This window comes from Rhincodon typus, chromosome 47 (genome assembly GCF_021869965.1).
Source record: "Rhincodon typus isolate 14 chromosome 47, sRhiTyp1.1, whole genome shotgun sequence".
In the NCBI taxonomy this organism is placed as follows: domain Eukaryota; kingdom Metazoa; phylum Chordata; class Chondrichthyes; order Orectolobiformes; family Rhincodontidae; genus Rhincodon; species Rhincodon typus.
Genome location: NC_063378.1, coordinates 358,171 through 371,282, shown reverse-complemented (window position 1 = coordinate 371,282; position 13,112 = coordinate 358,171). Strand labels below are relative to the sequence as shown.

At 43.7% G+C, this 13,112-nt stretch overlaps 1 protein-coding gene across 1 annotated transcript in view; it reads right to left on the bottom strand.

The window, feature by feature from the left end:
• LOC109922073 (alpha-2-macroglobulin-like) overlaps window positions 1-11,925 on the bottom strand; it is a 105,705-nt gene extending 93,780 nt beyond the window's left edge. The window contains 3 exon segments of the mRNA XM_048620558.1: window positions 9,107-9,159; window positions 11,415-11,583; window positions 11,914-11,925. Coding sequence (XP_048476515.1) covers window positions 9,107-9,159; window positions 11,415-11,583; window positions 11,914-11,925 — 234 coding nt within the window.
• Between the last annotated feature and the right edge of the window lie 1,187 nt (window positions 11,926-13,112).

The following is a 13,112-nucleotide window of genomic DNA, read 5'->3' as shown; positions in this document are numbered from 1 at the left end:
CTCCAGACCTACATCCTTCTCTACTTCTGTAACCTCCTACAGCCCCTATACCCCTATCCATCTCTGCAACCTCCTCCAGCCCCTACACCCCTCCCTTCCTCTATAACCTCCTCCAGCCCCTATACCCCTTCCTACCTCTATAACCTCCTCCAAACCTACACCTTTCTCTACTTCTGTAACCTCCTACAGCTCCTATACCCCTATTCATCTCTGTAACTCCCTCCAGCCACTACACCCCTCCCTACCTCTGTAACCTCCTCTAGCCACTAAAACCTTACCCAACTCTGTAATCTCTTTTTTTTTCATTCATTCACAGGAAGAGTGCATTCATGGCTAGGCCAGCATTTATTGCCCATCCCTAATTGCCCAGAAGGCAATTAAGAGTCAATCGCATTGCTGTGGGTCTGAAGTCACTTGTAAGCCAGACAAGGTAAGGATGGCAGTTTCCTTCCCTAAAGGACATTAGTGAACCAGATGGGTTTTTCTGACAATTGACAATGGATTCATGGTTATCATTAGGCTCTTAATTCAGTTTTCTTTAGTTGAATTCAAATTCCACCATTTCCCACAGCGTGATTTAAACCCAGGTCCCCAGAACATTTTCTGGGTCTTTGGATTAACAGTCTAGTGATAATACCATTAGGCTGTCACCTTCTCTAGCCCCTTCATTCCTCCCCATCTCTGTAACCACCTCCAGCCGCGACAGTCTTCCTATTCTCCACAAGCTTCTCCACGTCATATCTCTGTAACCTCATCCAGCCCATACACCCCTCCCTATCTTTGTAGGACCAGTCATAAATGTCATGCAAATATGTTACAAATAAAGAAAGTGTTGGGGAAACTCAGCAGGTCTAGCAGCAACATTGGAGAAAGAGAGAGTTCACCTTTTGGGTCTGGTATGCCCCCTCATTGGAACATTGTGTCTAAGTTCAGAAGAAGAATCAAACTGGACTTGAAACATTATTTCTGTTTCTAAGGTTTTTAGAGTAGATTTGTAGCTCGGGTTGTGGATGTTGTGGTTGGTTGGCTCATTGTTGTTCCGCAAACGTTTCATTACCCTGCTGGGTAACATCATCAGTGCAACTTCCGATGAAGTGCCGTTGTGTTTTCCTGCCTGTTATTTAAACTCTGGAGTCCGTTGAGCTGGATTACGTCATTTCCGGTTTTCCTTCACAATGGAGTGTATATGAGGTCAAGTTCTATGTGTTTATTGATGGCTTTCTTCGTGGAGTACCAGGCTTCTAGGAATTCCTGTGCCTGTATCTGCTTTGCTTGCCCCAGGAATCTGGTGTTGTCCCAGTCGAATTGGTGGTTCTCCTTATCCATGTGGACCACCAATTCGACTGGGACAACACCAGGATCCTGGAGCAAGCAAAGCAGAGACAAGCACAGGAATTCCTAGAAGCCTGGTACTCCACAAAGAAAGCCATCAACAAACACATAGAGCTCGACCCCATATACACTCCACTGCGAAGGAAAACTGGAAGTGAGGTAATCCAGCTCAACAGACCCCAGAGTTTAAATAACAGGTGGGAAAACACAACAGCGCTTCATCGGAAGCTGAACTGATGATGTTACCCAGCAGAGTAATGAAACATCTGCGAAACAACGAACCAGCTCAGCGAGCCAACCAACCACAATGTTATCTCTATTTCTCTCTCTTCTGCTGCTGCCACGCTGCTGCATTTCCTCAATATTTTCTGTTTGCATTCGTTAATGTAGGAGTACCAGTAGTTAACGCAAGATAATCATTAGTTATTGTCAGACTATTAATAGTTAGTACAGGATTATAAGCAATTGGTGTGGTAGTATCTGTAGCAAATGTAGGAATAGAAACAGTTCGCGTAAGAGCATCGATAGTTAATGTAGCAGTGTCAGTAGTTTACTGTAGGAGCATTAGTAGCTAGCATGGTAGTGGAAGTGGATAGTGTGGGATTGTCAACAGTTAGAACATATGATGAAGAACACCACAGCCACAGGCCGTTCAGCCCACCATGTCTGTGATGACCATGATCACATTATAAACTAATCCTATCTGCCTGTGCACGGTCTATATCCCTCTATTCCATGCCAGTTCATGTGTCGGTCTCAATGCCTCTTAAACATTGTTATCCAAGCTGTTTCTACCACCTCCCCTGACAGTGCCTTCCAGGCATCTACTCTATGCGAAAAGCATTCCTCACACATATCCTTTAAACTTTCCCCTCTCACCTTAACCCTATCTACATCTGTCATCATTTTATATACTTCTATCAGGTCATCCTTCTGCCTCCAAAGCTCCAGCAAAAACAATCCCAGTATGTTCAACCTCTCCTTACAGCTGATACACTACAATTCAGACAATATCCTGGTCAACCTCTTCTGCACCCTCTCCAAAGCTTCCACATCCTTCCTGTGGCCTGGTGACCAGAATTGTGACACGACTCCAAATGCGGTCTGACCAAAGTGTTATACAGTTTCAACATGACTTGCCAACTTTTATACTCAGTGCTCAATTGATGAAAGTGCATGCTGTACACTTTCTTTATCACCTTATCCACTTGTGTTGCCACCTTCAGGGAACTATGGCCTTATATTCCAAGATCCCTCTGTATATCAATGTTCCTAATTGTCACAACACTTGCTTTCCTCTTGCATTTGACATCCCAAGATGCATCATTTCACACTTGGCCCGATTAAACTCCATCTGCCATTTCCCTGCCCAACTTTCTAACTGATCTCTATCCCACTGCAGCATTTAACATCCTTCCCCACTATTCACAGCACCACCTATTTTCTTGTCATCTGAAAACTTACTAATCAGATCAGTTTTGTGAAGTTGAGTAGAGTATTTGTGGACTGGGAGGCAGGATGTTAGAATTTGGTGTTTGTAAAAATATTGGTGTTTGTAAATTGCTAGAGGGGAAAGCAGTGTGTGGTCCCTTTAAAAGATGATGTGTTTTTTGTATGCTTAGAGATTCAAAAAAAGGATGTCTGTGGGCAGCCACCTGTGGGTTTGAAACATTTGTGTCAAAATGTTGTATAGTCAGCAGGCCAAGCAGCAGTTTTGTTTTGTTATCAAGACAACAAGTTTTGAATTTAGCGAATTAATTTGAACCTGGCACCCAGATACAAAAAAAATTAAATTTAACTCTGATGGTTTTGACAACATAGGATCAAGCCTATTGTAAGAAACTGATATGTCATCAAGGGTATAAAGAAGAGGGCAGTTGGAGGACAGGAGAGCGAACTGCCATCTGCAAGAGTTAACAGCTCTCAGCTCCCAAGAGAGAATCGCTACCTCTCACAGTCTTCTCTAAGTTGTCAACCTCCGCTTTATAACATTAGTAAATGTTTGAGTATCAGTAGTTAGTATAGGAATGTCAGTAGTTAGTGTAGGAGTATCAGTAGTTTGTCTAGGTTTATTGGTAGTCAGTCTAGCCCAATCAATAGCTGGTGTTGTAGTATCAGTAGCTCTGAAGTAGTGTCACTGGAACCAAAACATAAATTCTGCTTTCTCTCCACAGATGTTGCCAGACCGGCTGAGCTTTTCCAGCAATTTCTGGTTTTGTTTCTGATTTCCAGCATCCACAGTTCTTTTGTTGGCTTAGGGTGTCAGGGGGTACTGTGGGAACATCAGTGGTTCATGCTGGAGTCTGAATAGTTAGTGAAGAGAGAATTGATACCTTTATATAAGAATTTCACATAGCATGATGTCAGCTCGTTCTTATAGCTACATGAACAACTCTCAAGCTTGACAAAACTGATTTTCTTCAATGTTTCCTCTCAACACAATCCCCTGATCCCAGAGACAGGTTGATAAACCTCCACTGAAATCCCTCTTAATAAGATGTATATCCTCTGTTAGATAAGCAACCCAAAACTGTTCACCATATTCCAAATGAGGTATTTTCAACGCTCTGCACAACTCTTAAGCTCAAATCAATTTTGTAATGAAGGCCAGCATATCCTAATGTCTTGTTGTACCTACATGCCAACTCTCAGTGATTCAGAAACAGGAATACCCAGCTCATAGAATCATAGAGTCCCTACAGTGTGAAATCAGGCCATTTGGCCCATCGAGTCGACATCGACCCTCCGAAGAGCAGCACCAGACTCAACCCCCTACCTTAAACTTGTAACCCGGCATTTCCCCTGGCCAATTTACCTGCTCTGCACAGATGCAGGGAGAAAGTGCGAGCTCCATACAGACAGTCACCCAAAGGTGAAATCGAACGCTGGTTCTGTGAAGCAGCAGTGCTAGCCAATGAGCCACCATGCCTCCCCTGCCCACCATTGACACTTCCCAGTCTCTCAGTGTTTAAGCAATACCCTGTCTTTCAATTTTCTCTAGATATAGGGCAATTAATAGATGTACTATACATGAATTGCTCAAAGGCATTTGATAAGCCATGTAATAGGTTAATAGGCAAGAAAAGGGGTTCATGGAATTGTGGGTGATGTGTTAACATACATTGAAATACTCAAGTTGCCTAACAGCAGCAGTTTCCTGTCACACCAGCGACATACTTTGCCTGAATTCTGCAGAAGGAGAAGTTAAGTAAAACTATTGACTCATGAGCACTCTCAATATGAGAAGGGCTTGGTCAAAACACACATGATGAGAGTGAGACAGAGGCGGTGACTAATTGGTAATTTGTGTAAATGGATTAATTGGGACTTCGCAGCCCGGATTAGAAATTGGCTTGAGGGTGGGAAACAGAGTGTAGGTATAGATTAGCATTTCTCAGACAGGAGATGAATTAAAAGTGGCATTCCCCACGGACTGGTGTTGAAACCCTTGTATTTTTTTCCTGATTCATATATATCTCAGATTGTAACCAATGTGTGATCTCTACATCTTGGTAGGCCTGATCTGGAGATGGGTGTTGAGGATAAAATCTCTAAATTTGCAGAAGATACTAAGCTTGGGAGAATAGTGAACTGTGAGAATGACGTTGAGCGACTTCAGAGGGACACTGACAAATTGGCCAAATTGAAGACTCCTCAATGCAGAGAAATGTGAGATAATGCATTTTGGTTGAAGAAACATGGAGAAATAATACAGGCTCAATGGTGCAAAGGGATCTCGGGGTTCCTGTACATAATTCACTAAAGGAGGCTGGATAAGTTGATACAGATATTAAGAAGGTTTATAGGATCCTCAGGTTTATAAACAGAAGCACAGAGTATAAAACCAAGGAAGTGATTCTGCATCTCTCCAAATCATTGATCAGACTACATTTGGAATATTGTGTTTGGTTCTGAGCACTTTATTTAAGGATGTTAAAACCCTGGAGAGAGTGATTTACCAGAATGATACCAGGAATGAGGGAGTTTAGATACAAGGAAAGATTAGAGAAATTAGGCTTTTTATCTGTGGAGCAGAGAAGATTAGGAGATGATCTTATTGGCGCGTTCAAAATGGCCAACAATTTTGACAAGGTAAAGAAGGATATGCTGTTTCTATTAGTGGGTATGTCAGTAACTCAGCGTCACAATTTCAAGATTGCCAGCAAGAGAGCTGGGAGTGAGATTAGGAGAAACTTCTTTACTCAAAGAGTTGTTAGGATTTGGAGCACGCTGCCTGAGAGATTTGTAGAGGTAGATTCCATACGGGGTTTCAAAAGAGAGCCAGATATATATTTGAAAATGATGATGTTAGAGTGCTATGGAGACAAGGCTGGAGAATGAAACCACCTGAATAGCTCTTTTAGGAGCCAGTACAGACACAGTAGGTCGAATGGCCTCTTTCTGAACTATAAAATTCTATGATTCCAAGTGCGAATTCGAGGCAGGGGGGGTAAGCGGTATTTTAATAAAAATCTCCAGAGCAAGAAATGACAGGGGCAGGAAATGAGATGTAGATCGAGAGGCCTACCTGCATTTAATATGATGTTGGGAGTGCAGGGAAACGTGCTGATTAGTGAGTAGGTTTGGTCAGTATTTCTAATCTTTAAAGGGTAAATTTGGTATTCAGTTTGTATTTAAGCCTCTGGACATTTTTTTTTGCTGTCTTCTTTTCTGAGAAATAGCTTCTAACATTTTCACAGTAAGTTTATTTTGAATTGAAGGTTAGCAAATAGCGTTGACAGGTGCTGGACACCCTGCAGTATGCATGAAGTCATGGACATACCATGTGTCCCAGACAAACACATCTACAGGAAGTGTCCTCAGCTGCACAAGCTCCAGCTCCGGGTTTCGGAACTTGAGGAGCAGCTGGAAAAACTGTTGAGTATCTGCAAGGCGAATGGTTATGTGGTCAGCGCGTATAGGGTGATGGTCACACCCGCAGATTAGATCGGTGTAAGCAGGGAGGGAATGCGGGACTATTAGGCAGTTTAAGAAAACCAGGAGGGTAGTGCAGGACTCTCCTGAGTCCATCGTGCTAGCCAATTGGTATTCCGCTGCAGAAATGGGAGAGCGCAATGGTCTTCATGACAGTGCAACCAGAACCAAGCCGCAGGGGAGGAATAAGAAGAATGGGAGAGCAATAGTTAAAGGGGATCATCAGAAATTATAGTGGCAGTAAAGGTGATTCCAGGATGGTGTGTTGCCTCCCTGCTGCCAAGCTCAATAATAGCAGGGAGCAGCTGCAGGGCATCCTTCTGGAGGAGGGAGGTCAGTCACAGTCCACACTGATACTAAGGACACAAGTAGGAAGAGGGACGAAGTCCTGAAGCAGATTTCAGAGAGTTTGGCAGAAAACAGGTCTTCACAAACAGTAATCTCTGGATAACTTCCAGGGCCACATGTGAACTAGGCATTAGAACAGGAGGACAGACCCTTTGAACACATTACTGGAGCACTAGTGTAGGAAGGAGGACATCAGATTCCTGACACAGTTCTGGGGCAGGTAGGACCTGTACACCTGTACGGGTTACGCCTTAACATGCCGCCACTGATATCCTCACAGGGAGGTTTACTTGTGCTGCTGGGCTGGAGTTTAAACTAGCTCATCAGAGGGTTGGAAACCTGAGGGGTAACCCAAACTGAAAGGAAGTGACATTAGTAACAGGAAGTTGAAAAGATGCTCAGGAAGCAAGGAACAAGAAACAAAGCTGAGCATCAAGTGTATTTCAAAAGTGGAATGATATCAGAGGGACAAAGTTAAGGGCACTCTACTTGTATACTCACAGCATTCACAACAAAGACGATAATCTAAAAGGCATCAAAAGAGATATGTGGGTATGATCTAATTGCCATGACAGAAACATGATTGCAGGGTGACCGGGACTAGGAACTGAATATTCAACATTTAGGATGCTAGACAAGAAGGAAAACTTGTACTGATAATAAGGGATGGGATCAATACATTATTAAAGGAAGATCTCAGAATGGAAGAGCAAAACGTAAAATCTAAGAAATATCAAGGGAGTAGCAGACATTGGTTGGAGCTATTTATAGGCCACCAAATAGGTGTGGTAATATGGGGCATGGCATTAATCAGGAAATGACAGAAGCACATAGCTTGGGCAATGAGTGACGACAGTATGTACAGGCACTGGGTAAACCAATTCAGCACTAAAACTGTGGAGAACGAGTTTCTGGAGGGTGCTAGGGATGGTTCTCTGAAGCAGCAAGTTGAGGATGTGCTCGTTCTAGATTTAGTATTTTGTAATGAAAAAGGGGAAATTAATGATCTTGTTGTAAAAGAACTTTTAGCGAAGAGTGATCACAATATTGCATTATGTTTGAAATGGAGGTAGTTCATTCTGAAACAGAGGTGTTAAATTTGGATAAGGGATATTATGAAAGCATGAGGCTCAAATTGGCTGAGGTGGATTGGGAAAATACATATCAAGGCATAACTGAACATGGGTAAATGAAAATAAACTAAGGCAAAGGGAAGCCAAGGCACTAACCCAAGGACACTTAAGGAAATAGAGTCACATCTATTCATATTATCCTTTCTACATGCCCCTTACTCCCTACTATCTCATGGCAACAGCCCCTCCAACATCCCTACAAGTTGCTGGTGAGTATTTAGGCAGGGGGTGGTACTTAGGACTGTCCTGCTCTGTGTTTCTGGGCCTCAGCCCCATACTGGGTGAATTGGGAGCTGCCATGAGTTTGGCCTGACTTCAGGGCTTGAGCCAATTGCATTAATGTTGGAATCTGGAGGTAGTACTCACCCACATGGTTATCAGAGAATACTGCAAAAGAGAGAAAAAGAAGAGATTGAATGTCTGAGGAAGAGGCCTCCGGAAAAATAACAAAAAATATCAACACCAGTTTCTCCTGGTTCAGAGGACAGGAGAATAGGAGACTAAGTTGGGGGAGGGGGCACTGACTGGGGAAGTGAGAAAGAGGGGAGGGTGGGGAAGGATACAGAAGGAGACACAGAGGAAGATGAGAGTCCCAGAGACAATTAAAGCAGCAGGGACAGGGAGAGGAGGAAGACTGAGAGGGAAAGAGAGACAGAGAAGGAGAAAGGGAGACAGAGAAATGAGGCGAGAGAGAGAGAGAGACAGACAGAGACAAACTGAAAGAGTCGGGGGAGAGAGAGAGAGACAGTGTTGGGGAAAAGGGAGAGAGACAGGCTGAGACAGTTAAGCAGAGAGAAAAAGAGAAATAGAGAGAGAGGAACAGAGGCAGAAGGAGATGCAGAGAGAAGAGAGAGGAGCAGAGAGAGATAGAGACAGACATAGTGAGAGACAGAGAAAGAGAGTGGGAGAGGTATTCGAAGATAGACACAGCAAGATAGAGAGAGATAAAGAGAAATAAACAGAGAGGACGGCAACAGTGAAACATAGAGACAGAGAGAGAGTGAATGAAATAGAGAAATCATGAGAGGGATGGAGTCAGTTAGAAAGAAGAATGAAACACATTGAGACAGAAGGCGACAAAGAGAGATGGAGTGAGAGACAGAGAGATAGAGGAACAGGGACAGAGAGAGGAAGAAAGACTGTGACAGAAAGAAACATAAAGAGACAGAGAGAGACAGGCAGACTCACAAAGACAGAGAAACATATAAGGAGAGATATACACAGAGACAAAGAGAGTCGCTACAGTGAGAGAAAGGGAGAGAGAGGTACTGGGGCAGAAGACTGGGGGATGGGAGAAGTGAGAAGTCTGTCAGATTGGGGAGTTGGAGGAATGCAAGGAATAGACTGAGAAATCTCACCTTTTCCTGAACAGCTGTGAAATTCTCGTTTAATGTCACAATCCTGAACTTCACTGAAAGACAGAAAAGCACAGTAAGATTCCAAATGCTGAGACCAGCCATGGGGGGAATCCCACAATCCAGAGATTTCACAGTGAATGTCAATCGTCTAGGATCTGTACTCAAGGCCAGTCCCTGAACGAGGCAGTCAACTGTAACACAGATATAGGTTGAGGCCATTCAGCCCCTTTTTGATTCTGTTATACAGAAAACATGGCCATTCACCCTACTTGAGGCTGTGAGGCAGGAAATGGAGACCATTCAGCCCCTCTCAAGCCTGATGAGCAGGAAAAAGAGGAGGTCATTCTGTCCTGCTTGAGACTGCTACACAGGAACAAGAGGAGGACAGACAAACTGTTGAACAACTCTTCTATTAATTTAGATCTAATTTGGAAATTACTTCCTCCATTTACCTTAGTTTCACGCAATCATAGTCATACAGTATGGAAACATGCCCTTCAGCCCAAATCTCCATGCCAACAAATTTTCCTAAATTGAACTAGTTCCATTCGCCTGCTTATGGCCCATATTTCTCGAAACCCTTCCTATCTATGTACCTATCTTTTAAATGTTGTAATTATACTCACCTCTATCACTTCCTTTGGCAGCTCATTCTGCATACATCCCTCAGGCCCCCTTTAAATCTTTGCCCTTTCAATTTAAATCTATGCCATCTAATTTTGGACTCCCTACCCAGGGGAAAAAACCTTGGCTATTTACCATATCTATGCTCCTCATGATTTTATAAACCTCTTTGTGGTCACCCCTCAGCCTCCAATGCTCCAGGGAAAAATGTCCTAGCCTATCCAGGTAAGCCAAACATTCAAATCTCAGTAATGTCCTTGTAAATCTTTTCTGCACCCTTTCCAGTTTGATAACATCCTGCTTATAGCAGGGTGACCAGAATTATGTGCAGAACTCCAAATGTGGCCTTTCCAATGTCTTGTACATCCGCAACATGATGTCCCAACTCCTATACTCACTGCTCTGACCGACGAAGACAAGCATGCCAAACACCTTCTTCACCATCATCTACCTGGATTAATAGCTTTTAAAAATCTTCACATAAATTTAAGGTTTATCAATGAAACTGCCAGGCCAGCATGCCCCATGACTCATACCCCCACTCCTACCACTGCATGCATGAGGGTCAACAGTTTCTCCAGTTGCAGATGTCCCCTGGCCTTGAGGATGTGTATCTCGCATTGCTCCTGAACAGCCAAGCTCTCCTGTTCAACCTGCAAACTATTTAGACAAGGTGCATGTGGGATGGATCGCGCTGGCTGAGTCCATTTCAAAACTGGTGAGGTTTGTAGAACTGGCATTTCGAATGGATTTCAAAATGATTGAGGATATGTGGGGATTGCTGGCTGGGCCACCATTTTATTGTCCCCTAGTTTTCTTTCAGAAGGTGATGGTGAGCTGCCTTTTTGAACTGCTCCAGTCCACTTGCTGTAGGCTCAGCCACAATGATGTTAGGAAGGGAATTCCAGGACGTTGACCCAGCGACACTGAAAGAACGGTGATATATTTCAAAGTCAGGGTGGACAGTGGCTCAGAGGGGAACTTGCAGGGGATAATGTTCGCATGTACCTGCTGCCCTTGTCCTTCTAGATGGAAGTGTTTGTGGGTTCGGGTCATGCTGTGTAAGGATCTTTCTTCAAATTCTGCAGTGCATCTTGTAGATAGTACACACTGCTGCTACTGACCATCGGTGGTGGAGGGAATGGATGTTTGTGGAATTGATGCCAATCAAGTGGGCTGCTTTGTCCTGGATGGCATCTTGAGTGTTGTTGGAGCTGCACTCATCCAGGCAAGTAGGGACTATTCCATCACACTCCTAATTTGTGCCTTGCGGATGGTGGACAGGTATTGGGGAGTTAGGCGAGTTACTCACTGCAGGATTCCCAGCTCTTGTAGCCACTGTATTTATATGTCTCCTCTGGTTGAGTTTCTGGTGAATGGTAACCCTGCAGGATGTTGGGGTATTCAGTGATGGTGAAAACACTGAATGTTAATGGGTAATGTTTAAATACTCTCTTATTGGTGATAATTATTGCCTGACACTTGAGAGGCACAATTGTAGGGGATTCAGTGATAATAATGTCCAGTGCTGAGACAGTGGGAGCTGCCTTGTTTGGCTGACATGGCTATGGTGTGGGATCTTTCCTGGTGACAACTTGCTGTTGTGATTGCAAAGTGGTTTCTTTCAGTAAACAAGACCCTCCCTTCCTCCTGAACTTTTCTGTCACACAAATTCAACACTCACCTGTTTGCCCAGCTTTGTAAACAGGCTTGTCTGTCTGTACAAATGTCCGCGGCTCATAGCTTTCCAAAATTACATTCTTGCTATCCTCTGTGGTGATGTTTGGCCCTGATCTATGGACTGTGACCTTGATCAGTGGAGGAGAGTTGAATGCAAATTCTGTGTCTGCAACCTGCTCAAAAAATACACCACGTCAGATCAATATCGCACCACAGGAGCAGGAGGCCATTCAGCCCCGTCCGCGAGTCTGCTAGACAGCAACAGGAAAAGGCCACTCAGCCCCAATTTGAGCATACTGCACACTAAGAAGAGGAGGTCATTCAGCCCCTCCTTGAGCCTGCTGTACAGTAACAGGAGGAGATCATTCAGCCCCTTCAACAGTCTGCTGCACAGTAACAGCAGGAAGCCATTCAGCTGCTCGATTCCATTATGCAGGTAAAGTAAGAGCCATTCATGTGACCGAGAAGAATGCAAAGCAGAACAGGCCATTCTGCCACTTCACCTTCTCCATCATTTCACGAGATCACGGTCGATCTAGCTGTGGCCTGTACTCCACGTTCCTGACTCCAATAACCAGTGAGTCCCTTGCTGTTCAAGAATTTATTGAATTCTGCCATTAAAAAAAAATTTGCTGGTCTCCGTTGATGTCTGGGGAAAGGAGCTGCACAGACTCATAACGCTCTATCCCAGAGTCATCACAAATGTAAGATTAAATCAAACTGTCCAAAGTCCCCAATTTCCTGACTGACCAACTCAGGTAATAAAAACTCTCATCAGGTTTCTGCAATAAACAAGAAAATCACTGTTTATTGCAAACATTATATGGAAGCAATGCCAATGAGGAAATATGAATTGCAAAGTTATAACTCCACAACTTATACTCCATTCCTCCTTAAAATCCTCCCTTCACAAAGAATAGGCACACTTTTGCTCTCAATGTTCCAGGGAATATAGTTAAGTCTCTATTGTCCCAGAGAGCTGTAGGACTGTAGAGAGATGGCTGGTGGTGCGTTTAACCTGAGGGTCACCATGCCTCAGGCAACAGAAGGGCTTAATAAGGTAACTTCATGGTAACTTTTTAGTTCCAGGGAATACGTAGCATTGTATACAATTCATAACTTGCTCCAGTAAACCTAGACTTTTTTTTTAAACTGCAGCCATCTCTCTCTCTCTCTCCTCCCATGGTCTCAGAGAAGGCAGAGAAACTCAACAGGTCTGGCAGCATCAGTAGAGAGAGAGAGAAAAACAGAGTTAACGTTTTGAGTCTAATGTCACTCTTCCTCAGAACCGTTCTGATGTTAACTCTGTTTATAGTAGGGAGTAGTGACATCTCACTGCACGTGTTCAAAGTGCTGGTGAGACATATTTGGAGCACTGTGAGCAGGTCTGGTCTTCTTATTTAAGGAAAGATATTATTTCATTGGAGGCAGTTAAGAGAAGGTTCACTAGGATGATTCCCAGTATGGAGGGATTGTTTTATGAGTTAAGGCTAAACAGGATGGAATACTATTCACTGGAGTTTACAAGAATGAGAGATGATCTGATTGAAATATATGGGATTCTTAAGGGGCTTAACAGGGTAAATGCTGAGAGGATGTTCCATAATGGGAAACAGTCTAGGACTGCAGGGCATAGTCTCAGAATAAGGGGGCACCAGTTGGAGACTGAGATGAGGAGGAATTTCTTCTCCGAGGGTTGAGA